The following is a 24,678-nucleotide window of genomic DNA, read 5'->3' as shown; positions in this document are numbered from 1 at the left end:
TACTGAGGGCAGGAGGAAAAGGAGGCTTTCGAAGATGAGGTGGTTTGATGGCACCACGGACTCTTTGGACATGAGTTAGAGCAAGTTCTGGGGGATGGTGAGGGACAGGGAAGCCAGGGGTGCTTTAGTCCGTGGGTATCGCCAAGAGTCAGACATGACTGAGTGACTGAACAGCAATAATGTCCCAAAAGCCAAGGGCTTACCTATTCTCCCAGTAGGATGAAGAAAAGCTAAGGAAAACAGACAAGACTTTGCTATCAAGGAGAAGGCGATGGCACCCCACTCCAGGACTCTTGCCTGGAAAATCCCATGGATGGAGGAGCCTGGTGGGCTGCAGTCCACGGGGTCGCTAAGAGTCAGACACGACTGAGCGACTTCACTTTGACTTTTCACTTTCATGCATTGGAGAAGGCAATGGCAACCCACTCCAGTGCTCTTGCCTGGAGAACCCCAGGGACGGGGGAGCCTGGCGGGCTGCCGTCTATGGGGTCGCACAGGGTCGGACACGACTGAAGCGACTTAGCAGCAGCAGCAGCCATCGTATTTGCAGTGTGTTTTGAAAAGAAATATAACTTAAATACTCTCTTCCCATAACATTTATACAATCTTGTGCAATTACTTAAATATGACAAAAATCACTTTCCTCATGTGGAAATGGAGCTGAGACTACTTGCCCCCTCTAAGTTTTGCGAAGTGTTTTAAAAACACATATCCACACTATCATAGCGTTACTGTAGCTGTGTGTCTTCTCTCCCTATTTTGAGAATTTTCATAGTCTTCCTGATGCAAAAGGAGAACAAGAAACTTGCCAAATTCGTCTAAGCTCGGATACAAAAACTGTTTCTGGGTTTAGAATCTGCATGGAGACATTTCTAACAATATCGTGAAAGTAAAGACAGTGACATCAAAAGGGCTGCTTCTACTCATTTTTTGTGGAAGGTATCACCGAGATTCTTGTGACTCTGCAGAAGGTCCTCTTGAGCTTCTTCCTTGAACAAGGACACAGTCATACAAAAAAAAAGGTAAAATGAATGCTCCATAGTTTCATGGGTATATGGATCCGCTTTTGTTTCATCATGCTGCTGGATATGACTTGAGGAAAGATCTAAAATCTGAGGATTTTAAAGCAAAAATATCAGCGGGGCATCGTGTTTGATCCCCAGCGGAATGCATGAGGCAGCTGAGAGCTCTGTGGTAACAGAATGTTGCTGGTTGGGAAGAAGCAGCCCCTCTCTGCTCACCAGGCTGCGGATACGATGTCATCCGCCCTGTCGCAGCCACAGAAGGGGAAGGTCCCACAGCAGGGCTGCAGCCATGGTTTCCAAAGGGTGTTGAACACAGAGAGCTGCTGAGGGACTGGCGTGAGGGTCCCACGGTGCTGTCTTACGGCCGCTTCGATCTTCTTAACCACGGAGTCAAACAAGGCTTCGTTGTCGGGGTTGAGAGGTCTCGACTCGGAAGGGTCTCTCGAGATGTCGAAGAGCAGAGGAGGGTCGTGGTAGGTGACATCGCCTGAACACGGGCAGACTTCACTCCCGTAGCAGGCGCCCGCGCCCTCCGGGGAGAACTTGGGCGTCACGAAATGCACCTTCCACACAGTTGCACCTGGAAAACAGAGCCCCACTGGGATGCCGTCTTTGTTATTATTTTAGGGTTTTTTTTTCTTTCATTAAAAATCCATAGCTAGTGGCAAGCTGCTATATAGCACAGAGAGCTCAGCTCGGGGCTCTGTGATGACCTAGGCAAAGAGGAAGGCTTAAGAGGGAGGGGAGATATGTAAACATATGGTTGATTCACTGTTGTACAGCAGAAACTAATGTAAAATCAGAAACTAACATAAAATTACAAAGCAATCACACTCCAATAAAATTACATATATTTATGGCAAACGCTTTGGCTAGCAACTGAAAATCTTCTGCACAGCATCACACAGCAGCGTTGTATTTCTTCGACTGTAAGAACGATGCCCAATTTCACAGGCAACTTGAAGACTTTTTATCTCACCCTGAGAGCCTTGGGAGACAACATTTACGACCCGAATGGCTGCTTTCATCACAGAAATGATCATTCAGACTTCTTTTCTATCATCTATTTATCCAACTGTCTATTCTATCATACATATATATATCTACCTATTTGTCTGTCATCTAATTCCTCTGCTTCCCTCCCTCTTTCCTCACTCCCTCCCTTCTCTTCTTTCTCTCTCTCTCTCTCTGTCTTTCATGCCATTGCTTAGCAATTCCATTTCCAGAGGTCAGTTTCAAACAGAAAACATAACCACACCCCAATCTCTGATCAACCAGACTTCTACAGAAGTCCTCTGCTAGGCTCTTGTGGGACAGCTACGCTTTCTGAATTAAACTAGACTAAATCCCCTGGCTGAATCCTTCACCCCCTTTTAGCTTTTCTCTTTACTTCCTGGGTGAAGCGTAAATGTGATGCCTGGAGGAACAGCAGCCATTTTGCAGCCATGCGGTCAGAAATATGAGACTGGAAGCTGACAGGACAGAAGTGGTTTAATGGGAACAGAAAAAAAAAAACCACCAGAGGCCCCTGATAATGCCCTTGAGCACTGTATCAGCCCTCTGCTCCCAATTTCTAGATTCCTTATTAAGAAAAAATGAATCAAAATTCTATTTGTTTAACCCTCGCTGGGAAAATTTGGGAGGCTTTTATTCCTCAGGGGCAGAGGGTGTTTTCTTTTTTTTCTTTACCACGGAACTAACTAACTGATACGTAGTCTAAAAGGAAGAGATTTTTCCTTGTTTTTATTTTACATGGAAGACGCATCCACACTGACTCAAAGAACAGATCACACCACGGAGGATGGATCATACATGCGCCCATCGATACCTTTACAGAGAATCGCCAAATCCAGTCAAAATTCTGGAATGTCTCCTAAAGAGCTTTTTTACAGATGTGAGGAAATTGATGCCGTTTGTCCATTAATATCTGTTTGCGTGAATTTACCAGACAGTGGAACTCAGGCAATGACTCAGAAGGTGGCAGTTCGTGACTGAACCGAAGACGTTAGCTGTTGTTGCTAATTATCTCCGTGTCCTCTGTTACGGGAATTCATTCTCTCTGTCTCTACCTGGCCTTCTTCCTCCCTTTGTCAAAATTACGCATAAGAGCTTAGGGACACACACGCACAGACATACCTCTAAAATCCTAGTGTGATTTCTACCATAACGAACCGCTGTTTTTAAGTCACTTTCTGCAGGATCTAGAACAATCGTGACAAGGGGTGTTCACTGCACAGAGAGTGCCCTCCCCCAGGAGATGAAAGAGACAATGAGGTGTCCTTGCCGTGTCCGCACGTGTTGGCCACCCTCATACTCACAGTCCTTCTGATACCACCTGGCCGTGTGCAGGGAGACTCCGCAGTAGTGGAAGAGGAACTCGTGTTCCGAGCGGGACACCCTGCCTTCCAAGAGCGGCATGAGGTTCCGGCCGTCAATCACTCTGGGGACAGAAGCGGAGACGCAGAGAGCGGTGAGGGAGGCGCGGTCGAGTCTTTACCTTTTACGACAGACGAGCAGGAGGAAGAGAGAAGCGAGCTGGAAGAACAAGAAAAAGGAGCAGAAGGCAGAGGAGGAGGGGTAGGAAGGGGAGGCAGGAGGGGGGAGGAGCGGACAAGGACAAGGAAAATCCCATTGAAAACTCAACACGCATTTCCACTCATTCCACAATTTATAAAGATGAAGAAGAAGTGTAAGGTATTACAGTTTCTAAGACAGTGGGAGAGGTGAGCAGCTGGAACTATGTCTCTGGCCCCTTGTCAGACACCATGAACGAGTCCCATGGATTAGACAATTGAGCGCTTTACACTCATAGTCAAAGCTATGGTTTTTCCAGGAGTCATGTATGGATGTGAGAGGTGGACCATAAAGAAGGCTGAGCGCCCAAGAATGGATGCTTTTGAACGGTGATGCTGGAGAAGACTCTTGAGAGTCCCTTGGACTGCAAGGAGATCCAACCAGTCCATCCTAAAGGAGATGAGTCCTGAATGTTCATTGGAAGGACGGGTGCAGAAACTGAAGCTCCAAGACTTTGGCCACCTGATGCAAAGAGCCAACTCACTGGAAAAGACCCTGATGCTGGGAAAGATTGAAGGCGGGAGGAGAAGGGGACGACAGGGGATGAGACGGTTGGATGGCATCACTGACTCAGTAGACATGAGTTTGAGCAAGCTCCGGGAGATGGTGAAGGACAGGGAAGCCTGGCGAGCTACAGTCCATGGGGTCACAAAGAGTCGGACACGACTGAGCGACTGAACAGCAACACTCATTTGATTCAACAGAAACCCTGCCTCAAATAAACAGACGTGTTCAGTCACTCAGGCGTGTCTCACTCTTTGCAACCCCACGGGCTGCATCCTGCCAGGCGCCTCTGTTCTCCAATATCTCCTAGAGTTTGCTCAGATTCACGTCCATTGAGTCGCTATTCCTACTTTATGTATTCATTTCAAATCCCATAGAGAAAAGCAGCAAACTTCATCACATACAGATTGACACGTACCTACTTTTATTTGGGAATTCACATAGCAAATATTTACTTAATGGTCTATGCAATCAATGCAGGGCTTCCCTGGAGGCTCAGGTGGTAAAGAATCCGCCTGCAGTGCAGGAGACCTGGGTTCAATCCCTGAGTCCGGAAGATCCCCTGGAGGCATGACAACCCACTCCAGGATTCTTGCCTGGAGCATCCCATGGACAGAGGAGCCTGGCGGGGCTACAGTCCATGGGGTCGCAAAGAGTCGGACACGACTCAAGTGACTAAGTATTTAGATGCTGTGAGGGATATAAAAATGAAGGAGGCTCAGCTCCCATCCCGAGGGCCACCAGAGATGAGCCTAGAAGGCAATGGCAACCCACTCCAGTACTCTTGCCTGGAAAATCCCATGGACTGCAGCCTACCAGGCTCCTCCTCGCTGGGAGTCAGACACAACTGAGCGATTTCACTTCCACTTTTCACTTTCATGTGTTGGAGAAGGAAATGGCAACCCACTCCAGTACTCTTGCCTGGAAAAGCCCATGGATGGAGGAGCCTGGTGGGCTGCAGTCCATGGGGTCGCTGGGAGCTGGACACAACTGAGCGACTTCACTTTCACTTTTCACTTTCATGCACTGGAGAAGGACATGGCGACCCACTCCAGTGTTCTTGCCTGGAGAATCCTAGGGACGGGGGAGCCTGGTGGGCTGCCGTCTATGGGGTCGCACAGAGTTGGACACGACTGAAGCGACTTAGCAGCATGAGAGAGAGAGTAAGTACATGTTCTAAGAGGAAAATGGACAAGCGATTCTACCATGAACTGTGGGGAGAAAGAAGTCGTCCGGCCAGCAGAGCAGAATACTGAGGGTTCAGTAACACGCTTCACACACACATACAATTTTCTAATACATCTGCATAGGTGCCAAATATGTGCTTCCCTGAAGACTCAGATGGTAAAGAATCTGCCTGCAAGGCGGGAGACCCAGATTCAATCCCTGGGTCAGGAAGATCCCCCTGGAGGAGGAAACGGCAAACCACTCCAGTGTTCTTGTCTGGAGAATCCCCATGGACAGAGGAGCCTGGCGGCCAAATATAACTCCCTCCACAAGGGGCAAGCATGCTCTTGTACCTGCCCAGTGGCAGAATGCCTCCTCCGATATAAGACAGCGTCGGGAAAATGTCCATGAGGCTTGTAGGTTCGTCGATGACCTTCCCTGCCTCCAGGACTGTTGGCCACCGGAAAATTCCGGGCACCCGGATGCCTCCTTCCCATCCAGCCATGCCTCTGCCTCCTGAAAGCAAAGATGAAAAACCGAAGGGGCATTCAACCCCACGGACTCATTCTCTGTGTATCTGAAAATCGCCGCTGGCCACGCCAGTGACAAGCTGGAATTAAGATCGTGGGCAGAAAATATCAATAACCTCAGATATGCAGATGACACCACCCTTATGGCAGAAAGCAAAGAGGAACTAAAGAGCCCCTTGATGAAAGTGAAAGAGGAGAGTGAAAAAGCTTGGCTTAAAGCTCAACATTCAGAAAACGCTTGGGCTCCGTTCCCAAACCCAGTTCAGTTCTGAATCTCAGCATCTCTTCAACGTCCACTCTCCAGGCTCTGAAATCTCTTCCCTTCTAAAATATTTAATCTACGGAGCATTCCTCTCTTTTTCGACACCATGGACGGTAGCCCGCCAGTTTCCTCTGTCTGTGGAATTCTCCAGGCAAGAATACTGGAGTGGGTTGCCATATCCTTCTCGCAAAGAGTTGGATATGACAAAGCCACGGAACAACAACAAACCAGTAAAATATATTCACAGAGAGATACAAAGAACACCGAGCCCAAGTTCTTGCTTTCAAGACTTGAAAACTCCAGCTGCGGACTTCCAGGGTCTAGGCGACAAACCCAGTAATGATCATTAGAAAAGAAGCGCTTTCCTAATCTGTATATTATGCCGTCAGCTGTGCTGACGTCATGGGCTAAGAATAAGACTGTCTTTGAGACAGTCACTGACGTCCTGTGCCCTTACTCCCAGGAATCTTTCATGACTCAAGAAACTTTTTGCCGTAGACTCTTGGGCGTATCCCCAAGCATGCAGTCTTTCCCCATCTAGCTTCCTAAGCAAGTATAATGCACACAAAACTCCCCCAACGATCTTTGCAAATGAGTTAACACAAAGCAAAGCCAGGTGAGGGCTTTCCAGGTGGCTCAGTGGGTCAATAATCCACCTGCCAGTGCAGGAGACCAGGGTTCGATCCCTGGGCCAGGAAGATCCCCTGGAGAAGCGAATGGCAACCCACTGCAGTGTTCTTGCCTGGAAAATCCCATGGACAGAGGAGCCTTTTTGGGCTACCGTCCATGGGGTCAACAATGAGAGGAAGGCTCCACAGATTAAATCTCTTAGAAGCAAAGAGACTTCGGAGCGCGGGGGACTGGACGTTGCAGAGAGGCTGAGACCCAAGGGTCAGAGACAACGGAAGCGAATGAGCACGCAGGCACAAAGCCAGGCGGGTCCCGCCGCGGCGCCCCGCGGGGACCGCCCCCACCCGTGCGCAGCACCTTTGTAGCGCCCGTTCCAGCCGCCCAGCTGCCCGCTGCGGTCCTGCGCCTCCAGGCGGCCCCCGTTGTCGGAGGTGAAGTAGACCAGCGTGTGGTTGGCCAGGCGCTCCCGGTCCAGGGCCTCCAGGACCTTTCCTGGTGGAGGGGGAAGACGGAGGCAGTCACGTTTCACTGCGCACCGAGGGTCTTCCGGTGCGTCTCTAGCATCGCGCGTGTAACGCTGTGTGGTTCATTGTAAACATGCAACACGGTTACATGGAGCGCTAGGACTGTTCTCCGGCTTTCTGTTGTCTCATCTGCACTAAATCACCATTGTAGACACTCATATATATACGGTATATACACTATGTGTAACATAGATCTGCAATAGACACTATTTATAATGTGCCATATATACGTAATCTACCATTGCACATGACGTACCATGTATATGTAATATACCATTATATGTGATATACCATACATACCATATATATATGTAATATACCATTATACGTGATATACCATATGTGTAATATACCATTATACGTAATATACCATATATGCCATATATGTGTAATATACCACACACACCATATATATACATAGTATACCATACATACCATATATACGTAATATACCTTTATACGTTATATACCCTGTATATGTAATATACCATTATACGTAATATACCATACATACCATATATATACGTAATAACATTATACATGATATATGATATATACCATATATACATGTAATATACCATTATACATAATATACCATATATATACATAATATACCATACATACCATATATATGTAATACAACATTATACATGATATACCATATATACCATATGTGTGTAATATACCATTATATGTAATATACCATACATACCATATATATACATCGTATACTATACATACCATATATACGTAATATATCATTATACATGATATACCATATATATGTAATATACCATTATACATAATATACCATATATACCATATATATATGTAATATACCACACATACCATATATATACATAGTATACCATACATACCATATATACGTAATATACCATTATACATTATATACCATACATACCATGTATATGTAATATGCCATTACATATAATATACCATATCTACCATATATATACATAATATACCATATATATGTAATATACCATATATATGATATATATTCATAATATACCATATATACAATACAGCATAAGATATTTTATATATGCATAATTATTTATTATATATTTATGATACCATATGACATATGTAATGGTTTATGCTAAGCATATATTTAATACAAATATATATAAGAAGATGATTTGTAATGTATTATTATATAATAAGTATGGTGGTGGTGGTTTAGTCCGTAAGTCGTGTCTGACTCTTTGAGACCCCATGGAGTGTAGCCCACCAGGCTCCTCTGCCCGTGGGATTTTCCAGGCAAGAATACTGGAGTGGATTGCCATTTCCTTCTCCAGTGGATCTTCCCAACCCAGGGATCAAGACTGGGTCTCCTGAATTGCAGGTGGATTCTTTATCATCCGAACCACCAAGGCAGCCCCCAATAAACCATATAGATGGTTTATAATATATTAATGTGTAAATATATGTATATAATTATGCCCTGTAATTTTGCTAATATTCTGAGTATTATATACTATGTTATATCTTACATATAGGGTTTCCCAGGTGGCTTAGTGGTAAAGAATCCACCTGCCAATGCAGGAGGCTCAGGTTCGATCCCTGGGTCGGGAAGATCCCCTGGAGCAGGGCACGGCAATCCACTCCAGTATTCTTGCCTGGAGAATCCCATGCACAGAGGAGCCTGGCAGGCTACAGTCCACGGCGTCACAAAGAGTCGGATATGACAGAGCAGAAGGAGGAGATATGAGACTATATAATATGCAATACATAAACATTATGTAGTTATTCTCAGCATCAAGGGCTCGTCCAGTGAGTCAGCTCTACAGCACAACGTTATTCGTCCCCCGAATGAGTTTTTCGGGAAAGTGGTTCTCTTTAAACCAGAGAGCCTGTATTTCATAAATCGTGCGTCTTTCCTCAGAAAACTTCACTGCACCTAGAGCCAGCTTTTCATGTAATTCAGCACAACAAATACACGTCCACTTCCCAAAACATGCAGGGGGTTGTACCTTATTTGATGCCATTCATGGAGACTCGTTTTCCTCTAGTCTGTAAATAAGATGCTTCAAAATCAGAGAGTGATCACCTACCCACCATCCAATCCATCTCTTCCACGTTGTCGCCATACAAGCCGAATTTACTGTGCCCGACGAATTTCTCCTTGGTGACCAGAGGCGTGTGGACGTGCAGAAAGGATATGAAAAGCAGGAATGGTCCACGCTTATACCTAAGGGGGTATACGAAGAAGAAACAGTATTGATTAAAATAGAGGAATTACGTGTTGTTTTTTTTTTCTTTTAAGGGAGCTAAACATATTTCTTTCCCTTTTCAATGTTCAAATTTTGCAGGACATTTAACTGTTGGGTTTCCCTGGTGGTCCAGTGGTATAAAGAAGCGTTGGTCACTCGGTCGTGCCCGACTCTTTGCGACCGCATGGACAGTAGCCCACCAGGCTCGTCTGTCCATGGGATTCTCCAGGCAAGCATACTGGAGTGGGTCGCCATGCCCTTGCTCCAGGGGATCTTCCCCACCCAGGGACCGAACTTGGTTCTCTCACTTTGGCAGCAGGCTCTTCACCACATAAGCGCCTCCTGGGAAGCCCACCCTTAGCAACACCAAAAACCCAGCGCAGCCCCAAATAAATCAAAACATTTTTTTAAATGCATCTATTTTTTTTTAAAGAAACTGAACACTCTTATTTCTCTTAAAGAGAGTTCATTGTATCACAAATATCACACACATAGGCACACACACAAAGCGCCTTTCACCAAGCGGTACCCAACTTCGCTGGAAAAAAAAACTCGCAAGTCTCTGACCGGGGTGAGGGGTTGGTGTCGGGTGGGTGGGCATCGAGCCAGAAAGAGATGGCCTACCTGTCGATGAAGGCCAGTGCCTCCTTGAGCATGAGCGAGGCGAGCCTCTCCAGTCTGACCGGCTGCTGAATGATCTCGTGGTCCCGCATGAGCACGCAGTTCCAGCGGCGGGTAAAGCCATAGCTGGAGAACCAGCACACGAAGAACACGAGGGCCAGCAGAGCGAAGGCCAGGATCACCGGCCAGGGGACCAGGAACCAGCGCGCGCAGGTGGGGACGAGCAGGAGCAGGGGGATGAGGCCCAGCACCACCGTGGACACCCAGAGCCGGACCCTCAGCTGACGGTGCAGCTCCGGAGTGTGGAACCCCTGGCAGTCGCTCAGGAGCTCGAAGGGCATCCCGTAGAAGTAGTCGAAGCCGTGGTTGAGCGGGTGGTAGCAGTGGTCGTCGCGGGACGCACAGCTCAGACCCTGGTGCCACTTTCCTGGGAGCGGGGAGACGCAGAGACGTTGCCGTGGCAACAACAGCATCCGTCCCTTTCTGGGAGGGGCGTCGCCCTCAGCAGAAAGTTCCGGCGGACACGTGGATGCCCAGGGCGGATTCATCTCAAGGTAAGGCAAAAACCACTGCAATACTGTAATTAGCCCCCAATTAAAATAAATAATAAAAAATATAAGGAAGTTACGGCAGACACCCAGGGCGGATTCATGTCAATGTATGGCAAAAACCACCACAATATTGTAATTAAATAAACTAAAATAAATTAATATTTTATTACCAATTAAAATAAATTAATTTAACTTTTAAAAAAAGGAGTTACAGCAGACGTAGCATCTTCTTGTATTCCGTGCGACTGTGGTCAGCGATGTCCGACTCGTTGCAACCCCCGTGGACTGGAGCCCCGCCAGGCTCCTCTCTGTCCGTGGGGATTCTTCAGGCAAGGATCCTGGAGCGGGCTGCTGTTGCCTCCTCCAGGGGATCTTCCCGAACCGAGGGATCGAACCCGAGTCTCCTGCATTGGCAGGCGGGTTCTTTACCCCAGAGCCACTGGGGAAGCTTTTATTAACAGGGAGAAGATTCACCATCTAGATCTATTGATCAGCCGACATCTCACTCATTACTTGGTATGGCAGAGGTGAATTTGACCTCAGATTTAGAGGTGCCCTAGAGTGTTCCCTGAAAGATGCTTTAGAAAACTCTATTCACACCATGCTATCAAGAATTTTACAGGAATGAACTGCCTCTGTCGTTTATGAAGGATGCAAAGTCATTCTTTTTTAATTTTTATTTTTTGAGAACATCTCTGATGACTTAATAGTCTTGCAATTCATGTTGAGAATCCTAAAAGCAGTGGCTATACCAAACAAGCAGGCTTCGCTGGGGGCTCAGACGGTAAAGAATCCACCTGCAAGGCAGGACACCCAGGTTTGATCCCTGGGTTGGGAAGATCCCCTGGAGAAGGAAATGGCAACCCAATCCAGTATTCTTGCCTGGAAAATCCCACGGACAGACGAGCCTGGCGGGCTACAGTCCACGGGTTGTCAAAGATTCGGACACGACTGAGCGACTAACACACACACATAGCAAGCAAGCAGCCTGTCTCTTTAATTCTCTGCTCACAGAGTCTCATGTTAGAGGAATCACTCATCGGACCAGAATTCTTCGGGATAAAGTTCCTTGGGGTCATCCTGTCTCACTCATCACACCTCCCCACCATGAGGTTATAGAATGTCAGGCAACCTACGTCAACAAAGCAAGCAGTGCCTGAATTTGATCACCACTCCAGTCTTCAGTTCTCAAGTTCAAGGGCACACCCTTAAACATTGCTACTCCTGCTATCACAGGAGTAGTACCCTTTCTGCAAAGTATTCCATTTCAGGAGAAACGAACCATCAGCATACTTACTCTGCCTTCTGGAGATCCTCGGCACACTTGTTTCTCAATACCGAAGGCCCTCAAAATTGCCCCTTAAATTCCTTTCCCCCTCACGGTGTATCATCTCAAAGAGGTGCCAACTACTGTGTACTCAGCCAGCCTCCCTGGGAAGGATGACCACGAGGAAAGGGAATCCGAACAACCACGGTTTCACGGTCAAGGCCATACCTATGAGTCCCGTGCGGTAACCCCGATGCTGCAGAAGCTTGGCGAAAGTCGTCTCGTTGGGGGGCAGCCCGCCCGACCCTCCGAGCCAGACCACGTCACGATTCAGGTTGGAGGAGGACGCCATTCCTGTGTTCACAGAAGGAGACAGCAGGTGAGGGCTGCGGTCTCATTATGGCAAGCCCACGGACTGCAGCCGGCCAGGCTCCTCTGTCTATGCAGGCAACAATCCTGGGAGTGAGTGGTCATGCCCTCCTCCAGGGGATCTTCCCCACCCAGGGATCGAACTCGAGTCTCCTATGTCTCCTGCATTGCTGGGTGGATTCTTTACCCACTGAGCCATCAGGGAAGCCCCCCAGTTCCAAACTAATGATGCAAAAAAAAAAAAAAGAAAAGAAAAAATTAAGTTGGGATCATGCCCCTCAACTTGCTTAAGTCTACATGTTGAAACTGTGATGCGGGGGGCGGGGTGAGGAGGAATGTGAGGCAAGGAAGAGGACGAACCCATCATAAGGAATCCATCATTTTCCTTTCCATTTTCTCCGCCAGACTTTCTTCTCAACTGGTGTTTCTGATGTTCCAGTCTCATCCCCAAAGACTGGACACATCTCCTTTCATGAAAACCCACTTTTATTAAAAAAAAAAAAAAAAAATCTCTGCTAGCTTTAAGACACAAGGAGCCTCCTGGGGGGCTCTTACTACGAATTTCTGGAAAAGGGCACATTCAAGGTCATCTGCAAGTTGCCCACCAGGGGATCAAACCATCTCACCATATGCACACCGGTCAGCAGGCTTGGTGGCCGCTGGCCAAGACACACACCTCTTTCAGATGCCCAGGTATAGCAACACAACTCCCGTGTGAATTTAGATTCTTAGCACTTCCAAGGGACCTTGGCGAGTTTGCATGAAGAGTTGCAGGAGGTCTCCCTGAAGGTCCAGTGGCTAAGACTCCATGTTTCCCGTGCAGGGCGGGGGAGGGGGGGAGTGGGGCATTGGGGTGGGGGATGGTGTTGAGGGAGGGTCACGGGTTCGACCCCTGGTCAGGGAACTGGACCCCCAGGACAGAACTAACAGTTCACATGTCGCAATGAAAAGCCCCTTCCTGCAGGGAAGATGCAGGATCCTGCTTGCTGCCACAAAGACCTGGAGCAATCGAACGCTCAACAAATAAACACCTTTTTAAAAAAAAAGAGAGAGAGAGAGAGAGCTGCAGCAGTCCCTTTCCCGTGCCCCACCTGATCTGACGGGGTAGCGGCCGGTCAGGAAGGCGGCCCTGCTCGGGGTACACATGGAGGCGGCCGCCAAGTGCTGGGTGAGCCTCACGCCCTCGCTGGCCAGCCGGTCGATGTTCGGCGTGCTGTGCATAGACGGAGAAGTCGGCAGGTGAGTTTCTGAATCCCTCTGCCCCACAGAGCGAGCAAGATTCAGGGGCATCCTGTCTGGGAAGTCAACCTGACTCTGTTTCCAGTCCACCTGAAAGACGTCCTTTTTCACACATCAATCCACCGATCTACTCCATCCCTGGTGAGACACAGATGGGAACCAGAGGGCGAAGCAACGCATCGCCAGGCAAGATGATGACAGTCCGACACAGCTCTTCGTCAGATATCACCAGGCGAAAAGCGAAAGTGTGTTAGCCGCTCAGTCGTGTCCGACTCTTGGCGACCACGTGGACTGCAGCCCACCAGGCTCCTCTGGCCGTGGGGTTCTCCAGGCAAGAAGACTGGAGTGGGTTGCCATTTCCTCGTCCAGGGGATCTTCCCCGCCCAGGGATCGAACCCGCATCTCCTGCATTGGCAGGTGGGTTGTTTACCCCTAGCGCCACCCGGGAAGCCCCCACACTAAGCTGCGAATGAAGCCAAACGCTCTCCTGAAGTTCTGCAGCTTTCGTAAGACAAAGCCTTCTGCTGTTCTGACGGAAACCTGCTCCCTGAAGGTCATTCTCCTCCAACACAAGAGACGCGGCTGGCGGGGGCACTACCATCCACAGGGACTTTCTTTCTTTTTTCCTTTTGTGTCCCTTTCATTTATTGATTTACCTGATGGTTTCTTTACCTCACTGAGTTATTCCCGTAGCAGCATAAATCTCCCATCCCAAGGTCATCCGCCATGAAGAGGACGATGTTGGGTCTCGAGTTCCTGGTGACGAACATTCCCTGAAGGCTCCCAAAGAAGCACCACAGGGATGCTGACAGCCAGCAGCGCCTGGAAGGGGGCGGGCGGGGAAAGAAAAAAGAAAAAAAGAAAAAAAGCTCAACCAGAAGCAACTGATGGGGAAGGAGGTGGGACGGGGGTTCAGGATGGGGAACACATGTACACCCATGGCTGATTCATATCAATGTATAGCAAAAACCACTACAATATTGTAAAGTAATTAGCCTCCAATTAAAGTAAATAAATTAAAAAAAAAAAAACACCCAGAAACCATCAGTTCAATTTTGCAGGTAACTGAAAACAGGAACTGAGGCTTCCCCGGTGGCTCAGCGGTAAAGAATCCACCCACAATGTAGGATACGCTGGAAATGTGGGTTCAATCCCTCGGTCGGGAAGATCCCCCTGGAGGAGGAAATGGCAACCCACTCCAGTGTTCTGACTGGCTTCCCTGGTGGCTCAGAAGGTAAAGAATCTGCCTCCAATGCAGAAGACCTGGGTTCAATGCCTGCGTCAAAAAGAAAGATCCCCCAGAGAAGGGAATGGCAACCCACTGCAGTGTTCTTGCCTGGAGAACCCCATGGACAGAGTATCCTGGGGGGGGGGGGGGGGTAGCGTGGCTACAGCCTGGAGAATCCCGTGGACAGAGTAGCCTGGGGGGGCGTGGCTACAGCCCATGCGGTCGCAGAGTGGGACACGACAGCGGAGCCCTCATGCGGAACAGGAATTCACAGGGAGCTCCCTGGAGACTTCCCGGTTAAGATTCCAGGCTTTCCCTGCCAGGGCCTGGGTTTAATCCCTGGTTGGGGAACTGAGACCCTGCAAGCTGTACCGTGTGATCAAAAGCTAAATAGGAAATAATGGTATTTCTACAGTGTCCCTGGAGCTGCCTTACTCAGAAACCACACAAAAACATTTGAGGCTATGATTTATATTAACCAGATCTGTGTGTGTGTGCGCGCACTCGCGACCCCATGGACTGTAGCCCACCAGGTTCCTCTGTCCATGGGATTCTCCAGGCAAGAACACTGGAGTGGGTTGCCATGCCCTCCTCCAGAGGATCTTCCCAACCCAGGGATCGAACCCGAGTCTCACGCATCTTCTGCATTGTCAGGGAGATTCTTTAGGGCCACCTGGGAAGCCCTAAGTTCTTATAGTTTACAAATTGATTCTAAATGCATTGTGACATTAAATTCCTCATAATTTTTCAGCCGCGATCGTGACAGGAGGCCTTTGAAATAAGGACAGAGGTTTAAGAAAAAAGCCTAACAATTTAATTTCTTAGTATAAACACAATGGAAAGTCAGAGGTTACTAGCCAGCTCATCAGGCTTGATTTTCTTTCCCGCTCAACTGTTAGGTTTTAATATACTTTATAACTTCATAACTTTGCTCTCAGCCACACAGATGGGGAAGCAGAGACTGTACTAACTTCTTGGCTCTGAGCCAGGGAAGAAATGATGAAAAACTGGTTTTTCAGAGTGAACTACATGTGTGCACAGAACATAACTCTTCCTGTCCCTTCATCAGAAAAACATGTCTGCAAAACAATTCAGGTGGGGGAGCTCAGCTGCCAAAAACAATAATAAATGCTAGGAATTCTTGTAACGTTTGAAAAATGAAATTGAACGTATCTATACATGCTACTAAATTTTGGACTGTGGAATCATCCATGTGTTAGAAGCTCAGTTGTGGCCAACTCTTTGCAACCCCGTGGACTGTAGCCCCGCCAGGCTCCTCTGTCCGTGGGATTTGCCAAGCAATAATACTGGAGTGGGTTGCCATTTCCTCTTCCAGGGGAATCTTCCCGACCCAGGGATCAAACTTGTGCCTCTTACATCTCCTGCACTGGCAGGCGGATTCCACCTGGGAAGCCCCGGACCACAGACGACCCTCCTTAAAAATCCTTAAGAGTGGTCCACGACGTTCGCTGCTGGGCCGCTCCCATCTCTAAAAGGTCTTGCTCTGTGAGTTTACTCTGTGAATTCCTAAACACACTGTCATTCCTACTAAGTTAGCACGATGGTGGTGGTGGTTTAGTTGCTAAGTCGAGTCCAACTCTTTGCAACCCCCATGGAGTGTAGCCCACCAGGCTCTTCTGTCCGTGGGATTTCTCAGGCAAGAATACCGGAGCTTCCCTGATGGCTCAGACGGTAAAGCGTCTGCCTGCAATGCAGGAGACCTGGGTTCAATCCCTAGGTCGGGAGGCTCCCCTAGAGAAGGAAATGGCAACCCAGTCCAGTATTCTTGCCTGGAGAATCCCACGGACAGAGGAGCCTGGTGGGCTACAGTCCATGGGGTTGCAGAGAGTCGGACACGACTGAGGGACTTAATTTGAATGCTGGGGTGGGTTGCCATTTCCCTCTCCAGGGATCAAGCCCTCATCTCTTGCATTGGCAGGTGGATATTTTACTGATTGAGCCACCAGGCAAGCCCCTTAGAAAACCCTTCTATTTGACTCCACCAACCCCTACAGCACCCACCACTCTCCCCAGTGCGCTTATCACGTATAAACAGACAAAACATCCTCAGGATTGAGGAAGACTTGGACAAAGCACCCTTTTCTCTAGAGACAGACAATAACAAAGGTTTATACGTTTTCCTGCTTACCAGCCACAGAACGGCTGTTTCATGGCGTCTTACTGTTACCTAGAAAAGAAGCAAATAAGCAATGAACTTCTGCAAAGCGGTTATTTTTCTTATAACTAGGCGGTTATGCTCCAAAGTGCGAAGGAGCCTGTTTTGTCTTTTTTTACAGCAACCCACTGAAAAGGCCCTGATCCTGGGAAAGATTGACGGCGGGAGGAGAAGAGGACGAAAGAGGAGGAGATGGTTGGATGGCATCGCCGACTCGAAGGACATGAGTTTGAGTAAACTCCGGGAGATGGTGATGGACAGGGAGGCCTGGCGAGCTGCGGTCCTTGGGGTCTCAGAGAGTCTCACGTGACTTGGTGATGGAACAAAAACAGCCACTGAATTCTTTACACTGAGTTGCACACAAGTGATGTTGGTGCAGACAGAATATGGCGACGTCATGCACGATCCCTTCATTTGCGGGTCATTGCGATGGCTCCCCACTCCAGTGCTCTTGCCTGGAAAATCCATCCCATGGACAGAGGAGCCTGGCGGGCTGCAGTCCATGGGGTCGTGAACAGTCGGACACGACTGAGCGACTTCACTTTCACTTTTCACGTTCATGCATTGGAGAAGGAAATGGCAACCCACTCCAGTGTTCTTGCCTGGAGAATCCCAGGGATGGGGGAGCCTGGTGGGCTGCCAGCTATGGGGTCACACAGAGTCGGACACGACTGAAGCGACTTAGCAGCAGCAGCGATGGCATAGTTCCCACCCTTTATGTAGGTCCAACAACAAAAACCCTTCATTCTGAGGGCACTGATCAATCACGGTGAAGGACTACAATAAAATGTCTGATATGCATTTTTCAGGATTGCATTAATTGTCTTCTAGGGTCGTGAAACCCTTGAGAATGAAAAGCAATGTTCAATCAGACCACACTCTCCTGGGCTGTTGGAAGAAGGGATTGCGTCCTCTTATATATCTAACCCAGGAATTGTATTTTTCGTGTGACTGATTTTTTTTTTCAACATTCTAAGCCCTACATCTTTTTTTCCCCAATGACTGGGGGCAGGAGGAGAAGGGGACGACAGAGGATGAGATGGCTGGATGGCATCCCTGACTCGATGGACATGGGTTTGGGTGAACTCCGGGAGTTGGTGATGGACAGGGAGGCCTGGCGTGCTGCGATTCATGGGGTCGCAAAGAGTCGGACATGACTGAGAGACTGAACTGAACTGAACTGAACTGAACTGAACGATGAAGTAAAGATAAAGTTTCATTAGACCATATTCTACTGCAGTTTCCTGAGGAGTGTAGATGGGGTGTTTTTTCTTTTTAAAGTAGCCTAGCTTCTTTCTGGTTTTCATTTGGAACTCTAAATTATAGGTTTCAGGGCAAGGGGGAGGACGTGGGCACAAAGATTCAGGTCTAATTTAACTATGCATGCCCAGTCGCTCAGTCGTGTCTGACTCTTTGCGACCCCATTGACTGTAGCCCACCAGCATTCTCTGTCCATGGGATTCTCCAGGCAGGAGGACTTATGTGGGTGGCCATGTCCCTCTTCAGGGCATCTTCCCGACCCAACGATAGGACCCAGGTCTCCTGCATTGCAGGCAGATTCTTTACCATCCGAGCCACAGTTCAGTTTAGTTCAGTTGCTCAGTCGTGTTCAGCTCTTTGCGACCCCATGGACTGCAGCACGCCAGGATTCCCTGTCCATCACCAACTCCGATAGCTTACTCAGACTCATGTCCATTGAGTCGGTGATGCCATCCAACCATCTCATCTTCTGTCGTCCCCTTCTCCTCCCGCCCTCAATCTTTCCCAGCATCAGGGTCTTTTCCAATGAGTCAGTATTTTTGCATCAGGTGGCCAAAGTATTGGAGTTTCAGCTTCAACATCAGTCCTTCCAAGGAACACTCAGGACTGATCTCCTTTAGGATGGACTGGTTGGATCTCCTTGCAGTCCAAGGGACTCAAGAGTCTTCTCCAGCACCACAGCAGGGAAGCCCTCTAACTTACATCCTCGGTTCCATTCTAAATACTCTTCACCAGTTAATGTAACAACTTCCTCCGAGGCTCAGTCACCTTCTGAATATCACACAATAAAAAGATGAGAAAGACACCCTGTGGTTCCTAGACAAGAATGTTAATAAAAGAACTTTCCCAAGTAACACAAGCAACAAAACCTTTCAATCTGGAGCCTCTAAAATAAAGGTCACCCACGAGCAGGAAGTGTTTGTGTGAGACCTACTGTGTGCACCTCTAGGAAGCATGGAAGATGGTTGAGCGTGGTGGACAACCCATGCTTCTTGCCTTGAAAAGCGCAAGGACCAACAGTGGAGAGCTGGGGGTTATGGTGGCCAGACTCATTCCCCACAGACCAGCGTGTGGGGCAGCTGTAATTAGGGCCGTTTTACGAGAGTCCTAAGAGTGATATAGCCTGGTATCCCCTTGCCTTGGGATGCTTTAAATCCCCACTTCAACGAGGTTCTGGCAGCTGAGCACTCACCCCACAGACCAAATGACAGGTAGTAAAGATTGATGACTCCGCCAAACAGTTTATAGGGTTTTCTCAACCCCAAGGCATCGCTACACACGGCTTCCCACTGGGTCCTCAAAATACCTTGCCCGGCTCACCTCGAGGGGTTAATGATAGCTGCTCTGTTTTATGGGAGAGGGGCCTGGGGAATCACAGGGTTGAAAAGACTTTTCACAAGGCTGGTAAATTGAAGATCAGCTTGCAGTGTGAGGTGTCTGAGTCAATGTTGTGGGTGTCTGTGTGCGTGTCCACTTCCTAGGGCCATCTTGCCATCTTTGACCTCCAGTAAGGATCTCTGAAGGATTGATGGTTTTGAACTCTGGTGTTGGAGGAGACCCTTGAGAGTCCCTTGGGCTGCCAGAAGATCCCAACAGTGCAGTCTAAAGGAGATCAGTCCTGAATATCCATTGGAAGGGCTGATGCTGAAGCTGAAACTCCAATTCTTTGGCCACCTGATGCAAACAGCTGACTCGTTGGAAAAGACCCTGATGCTGGGAAAGATTGAGGGCAGGAGGAGAAGGGGATGGCAGAGAATGAGATGGTTGGATGGCATCACCGACTCGATGGATATCAGTTTGAGCAAACTCTGGGAGTTGGTGATGGACAGGGAGGCCTGGCATGCTGCAGTCCATGGGGTCGCAAAGAGTTGGACACGACTGACCGACTGAATTGAACTGAACAGAACAGCATCAAAGACCAGTGTATCGAAAATAAATAAGTAATTTTAAAAAAAAGAATTACAATAGGTGGTCACAGGCAACACTGCAAAGTCCTTCCTAACAGGTGAGGAATAAAATCTGTTTGTTAAATAGACAGGAAGAAGATTGTCTTCACAATTTAAGGGAACGCCTACTGCCTCAAAATACTGTGCTTATCAACTGCAGTGCCTCAAAATACTGTGCTTATCAACTGCAGATTTTAAGAAATATCAAGAAGATCCTGTCTACCAAGAAGCTGTTCCAGCTAAGCCTATAGTCCTCACCCCACCCCAGCCCCAAAGCCTGCTATTTTTTTCTAATTTTAACATAGAATGTTATTAAAGGTAGGTACATGGGCAAGAGGCAATTGGACTTCAGATCTATAAATGCATGAAGCTGACCAGCTGAAAGTGTCCATCTCTCAGTTGCGTCTGACTCTCTGCAGCCCCATGGACTGTAGCCAGCCAGAGTCCTCTGTCCATGGGGTTCTCCAGGCAAGAATACTGGAGTGGGTTGCCATGCCCTCCTCCAGGAGATCTTCCCCAACCCAGGGATCGAACCCAGGTCTCCCGAAGGCAGATTCTGAGCCATCAAGGAAGCCTCAAGCAGCCTGACCCATCACACAAATACAGTCTTATAAAACCGTCATTCTCTTTCAGCAGTCTTTAAAGAGGTGGCCAAAGTCACGTCCTTCATTAAGAGCACCCCTGAAAAAATTACTAAACATGTCAACTCCACTACAGAAAAATAGGATTGGACACCCCGTGTCTACCCACAGGTGAATGTGACTCAATCCACTCTGGTGAGGCCAGAAATTCTTAGAATACGTAGTACTCAGAGATTATCAGTTTTTTGTTTTTTTTTTAAGGAGCAAACCATTCATTGAGATAACAGTATTGATGGATTGGAAGATAAATACGCTGGGTGAAAGCAGCCAGAGAAAGTAGTCTATATTGATGATCCCGTATGTACACGCACTTAAAATTGGAGAAAATGTGAAGGGCAGAGAGAGCTGAAGAAAGAGAGGTGGAGAAAGACAGAGAGAGACAGAAATGGAGAGACAGAGTTGGAGAGGGAGAGAAAGAGAGAGAATTTGATGAAACTAACACTCAAGTCTCTTCCCTCTCCCCTGACCAGAGAAAACTAGGAGCATCCCCCAGGCTAAATTATCGTAAAGTTAAACTGTTTTACTCACTTGAGACAAGCTGTTCCTCCAAGCTCCTTGCATTTGTGAGTGCCGCTCCTGCAAGGCCAAATTCCTCTCCCGGCCCCGAGCTCCTGTCCTCATGATTATAATTAAATACGTCTTAAGTGCCCAGGCTGGGCTTTGCTCAAATCCGCCAATTATTTTTATATCTAAACATGACCTGTGGCGACTGCTGCGAACATAGTTATTTACGGAAGGAATCAGGCATCGGTGACTTTCAAGTGGTGTGGCTATGTAGTCCCTTAGTCGTGTCTGACTCTTTGCAACCCCATGGATTGTAGCCCGCTGGGGTCCTCTGTCCATAGGGATTCTCCAGGCAAGAATACTGGAGTGGGTTGCCATTTCCTCCTCAAGGGGAATCTTCCTGACCCAGGGATTGAACCTGTGTCTCTTTCACTGGAGGCAGATTCTTTCCCACTGAACCGCCAGGGAAGCCCTTTGCGTGGTACCAAACATACACAGATAACAAAGGGGAATTCAGAAACCTGAATTTTTTTTTTATAAAACTTAAGCAAGGACTCCAGCCAGACGTTCAAAGCAGGGAGGAGAGCGCAGACGTGTAACAAGGAGCGCTGCAGCCTTTTCCGGTCTGCAAGCATCTTACGGACCTTTCACGGCTCTGTGGACGCTGAGTGACCTGGGCTTCATACGTAGGTGGTGGTTTCACAGCACCCAGACACCCTTTCTGCTAGATTCAGCCACGCATCCCTCTAGAAATGTTATCACTGCACTTATTCCTGGGCATCTCCACCCTTGCTTAAAGTCTTATTATCTGGGTGAGACAGAGGATGAGATGGTTGGATGGCATCGCCGACTCAACGGACACGAGCTTGAGCAACCTCTGGGAGTTGGTGACGGACAGGGAGTCCCGGCGTGCTGCGGTGCACGGAGTCGCAAAGAGTCAGACACGACTGAGCGACTGAACCGAACTGATGTTGGTGAGAAGCCAGGGCTTAGGAAAAGAAGAGACGCTCGTGTGGGAGTGCTTCGAAAGTCTTGATGCGCTGAATCGCCCAGCTTTTCATTCAGGGTATGTTCCTTCATTCTTGTGTATTTTCTTGAAAATGTATTTATTGTTAATTGAAAGTTGCATTGCTTCCCACCAGACATCCACATGAATCAGCCATACGTTTACCGAGGTCCCCTCCCACTTGAAACCCCCCTCCCACCTCCGTCCCCATCCCACCCCTCTAGGTTGTCTCAGAGCCGGGCTTTGAGTTCCCTGAGTCATACAGCAAATTCCCATTGGCTGTCTATGTTACGCGCCCGGTGGCTCAGAGGTTAAAGCATTCTGCCTGGAACGCGGGAGACCTGGGTTCGATCCCTTACATATAGTGATGTATGTTCCATGTTACTCTCTCCGTACTTCCCACCCTCTTCTTCTGCCCCCCCCCGCCACCCACAGTGTCCCTAAGTCTGATCTCTATGTCTACATCGACATTGCTTCCCTGCAAATAAGTTCCTCAGTACCAGCTTTATATTTATATACATATATATACATATATATGCCACAGATATGCATTAGTTTATGATAACTGTCTTTCTCTTTCTGACTTACTCTATTCTGTATAATAGGCTCTAGGTTCATCCATCTCATTAGGACTGACTGAAATGCGTCCCTGGTCATGGCTGAGTAATATTCCACTGTATATATGTACCACAGCTTCTTTATGCATTCACTTTTCGAGGGGCATCTACGTTGCTTCCACGCCCTAGCTATCGTAAATAGAGCGTTCAGTCTTCTGTATTTTTGACCCTGAGGTATAAGTCCCTTTTATTTTAATATTGGTGTTTTGTTTTTCGACTGCTGGGGAGAAAAGTTGTGTCTGGTGATGAAGATTAGATTTGAGTTCCTTCCTGGGAAAGATGGGCTTTCCCTTGTGGCTCAGCTGGTAAAGAATCCGCCTGCGATGCACAAAACCTGGGTTCCATCCCTGGGTTGGGAAGATCCCCTGGAGAAGGGAACGGCTACCCACTCCAGTATTCTGTCCTGGAGAATTCCATGGAATTGCCAAGAGTCAGACAGGACTGACCGACTTTCACACTCACACACTCACTCCCACTGGGAAAGATGTCCTGACATGTTTATTTTAAAAAGTAAAAATGAAAGTGTTAGTCATTCGGCTGTGTCTGACTCTTTACCACCCCCATGGATTGTAGCCCGCCAGGCTCTTCTGTCCATGGGATTCTCCAGGCAAGAATACTGGAGTGAGTTGCCATTTCCTTCTCCAGGGGATCTTCCTGACCTAGGGATTGAACCCAGGTCTCCTGCATTGAAGGCGGATTCTTTAGCATCTGAGCCACCGGGAAGCCCTATGTTTATAAAAGGAGGGGGTCAAATTCAACATCTGTTCTCCCCAGAGAGGTTAAGTGGACAAGCTCAGGCTAAGCACTGCCGTGGGTCACACCATGTACTAGAAATGGAATTTGGGGCAGGTTGCAAACTCTATGTTTATCTGCCCTAAAATACGTATTTTTATCCTCAGCTTAGTTTCTTTTTTTTTTTTTTTACTGAAAAATATACATAACAAAAAACCTCCCAGGAGGCTCAGTGGTAAAGAATCTGCCTGCCAATGCAAGAGACGTGGGTTCGATCCCTGGGTCGGGAAGATCCCCTGGAGATGGACACAGCAACCCACTCCAGTATTCTTGCCTGGAGAACCCCCATGGACAGAGGCGCCTGGGGGGCTGCAGTCCATGGGGTCGCAAAGAGTCAGACTCGACTGAGCGACTGAACTGATCTATGACTCTGAAAGTGCAAACAACAGAAGAAAGGGAAAATAGGTAAGTTTTACCTCATCGGAATTAAAAACTGGTATGTCCATAATCAGCAGAGTGAGAAGACGGCCCACAGCACAAGAGATTTTACTTGCAGCCTCCTGTGTGTTCCTATCTCTGAATTTAACATGCATTTTACCGCACTTGGCAGCCAGGTGGCAGTCACCATCTATTTCTGCCTAAACTCTCTGCCGGCACCGTCCAGAAAATACAGGAAAAGGGCTGATCCAGGGCATTGAATGAGCAACCCAGGGCACGTCCTTTCTTGTCGTGACCACACATTTTCCAGATTGTGGTTTTTTCTTTTTTCTTTTTTTGGTTCCAAAAACCTGCATCCAAAGCGGACCAACCAGCTATAAGGAATTTCAATCCCCAACCCTCCCAGTTTTCACCCGCTCTGGGGTGTGACAGCAGTCACACTGGGCTTCCCAGGTGGCATTCGTGGTGAAGAACCTGCCCCCCAAGTCAGGAGACACAAGAGAGGCGAGTTCGATCCCTGGGTCGAGAAGATCCCCTAGAGAAGGGAAGGGCTACCCACTCCAGTATTCTTGCCTGGAGAATCCCCATGGACAGAGGAGCCTGGTGGGCTGCAGTCCATGGGGTCGCAGA

At 48.1% G+C, this 24,678-nt stretch overlaps 1 protein-coding gene across 1 annotated transcript; it reads right to left on the bottom strand.

The window, feature by feature from the left end:
- Positions 1-1,237: 1,237 nt before the first annotated feature.
- On the bottom strand, positions 1,238-16,900 carry ARSH (arylsulfatase family member H). The gene is made up of 10 exons (XM_052663298.1): positions 16,878-16,900; positions 14,173-14,322; positions 13,353-13,474; positions 12,121-12,246; positions 10,078-10,501; positions 9,295-9,431; positions 7,050-7,184; positions 5,624-5,786; positions 3,344-3,465; positions 1,238-1,605 (listed from the first exon to the last, which is right to left on the bottom strand). The coding sequence occupies exons 1-10, from the start codon at positions 16,898-16,900 to the stop codon at positions 1,238-1,240; spliced, it is 1,770 nt and encodes a 589-aa protein (XP_052519258.1).
- Between the last annotated feature and the right edge of the window lie 7,778 nt (positions 16,901-24,678).

Source organism: Budorcas taxicolor, chromosome X (genome assembly GCF_023091745.1).
Source record: "Budorcas taxicolor isolate Tak-1 chromosome X, Takin1.1, whole genome shotgun sequence".
In the NCBI taxonomy this organism is placed as follows: domain Eukaryota; kingdom Metazoa; phylum Chordata; class Mammalia; order Artiodactyla; family Bovidae; genus Budorcas; species Budorcas taxicolor.
Note: the sequence above shows the minus strand (reverse complement) of the source record. Positions and strands in the feature narration are given on the sequence as shown.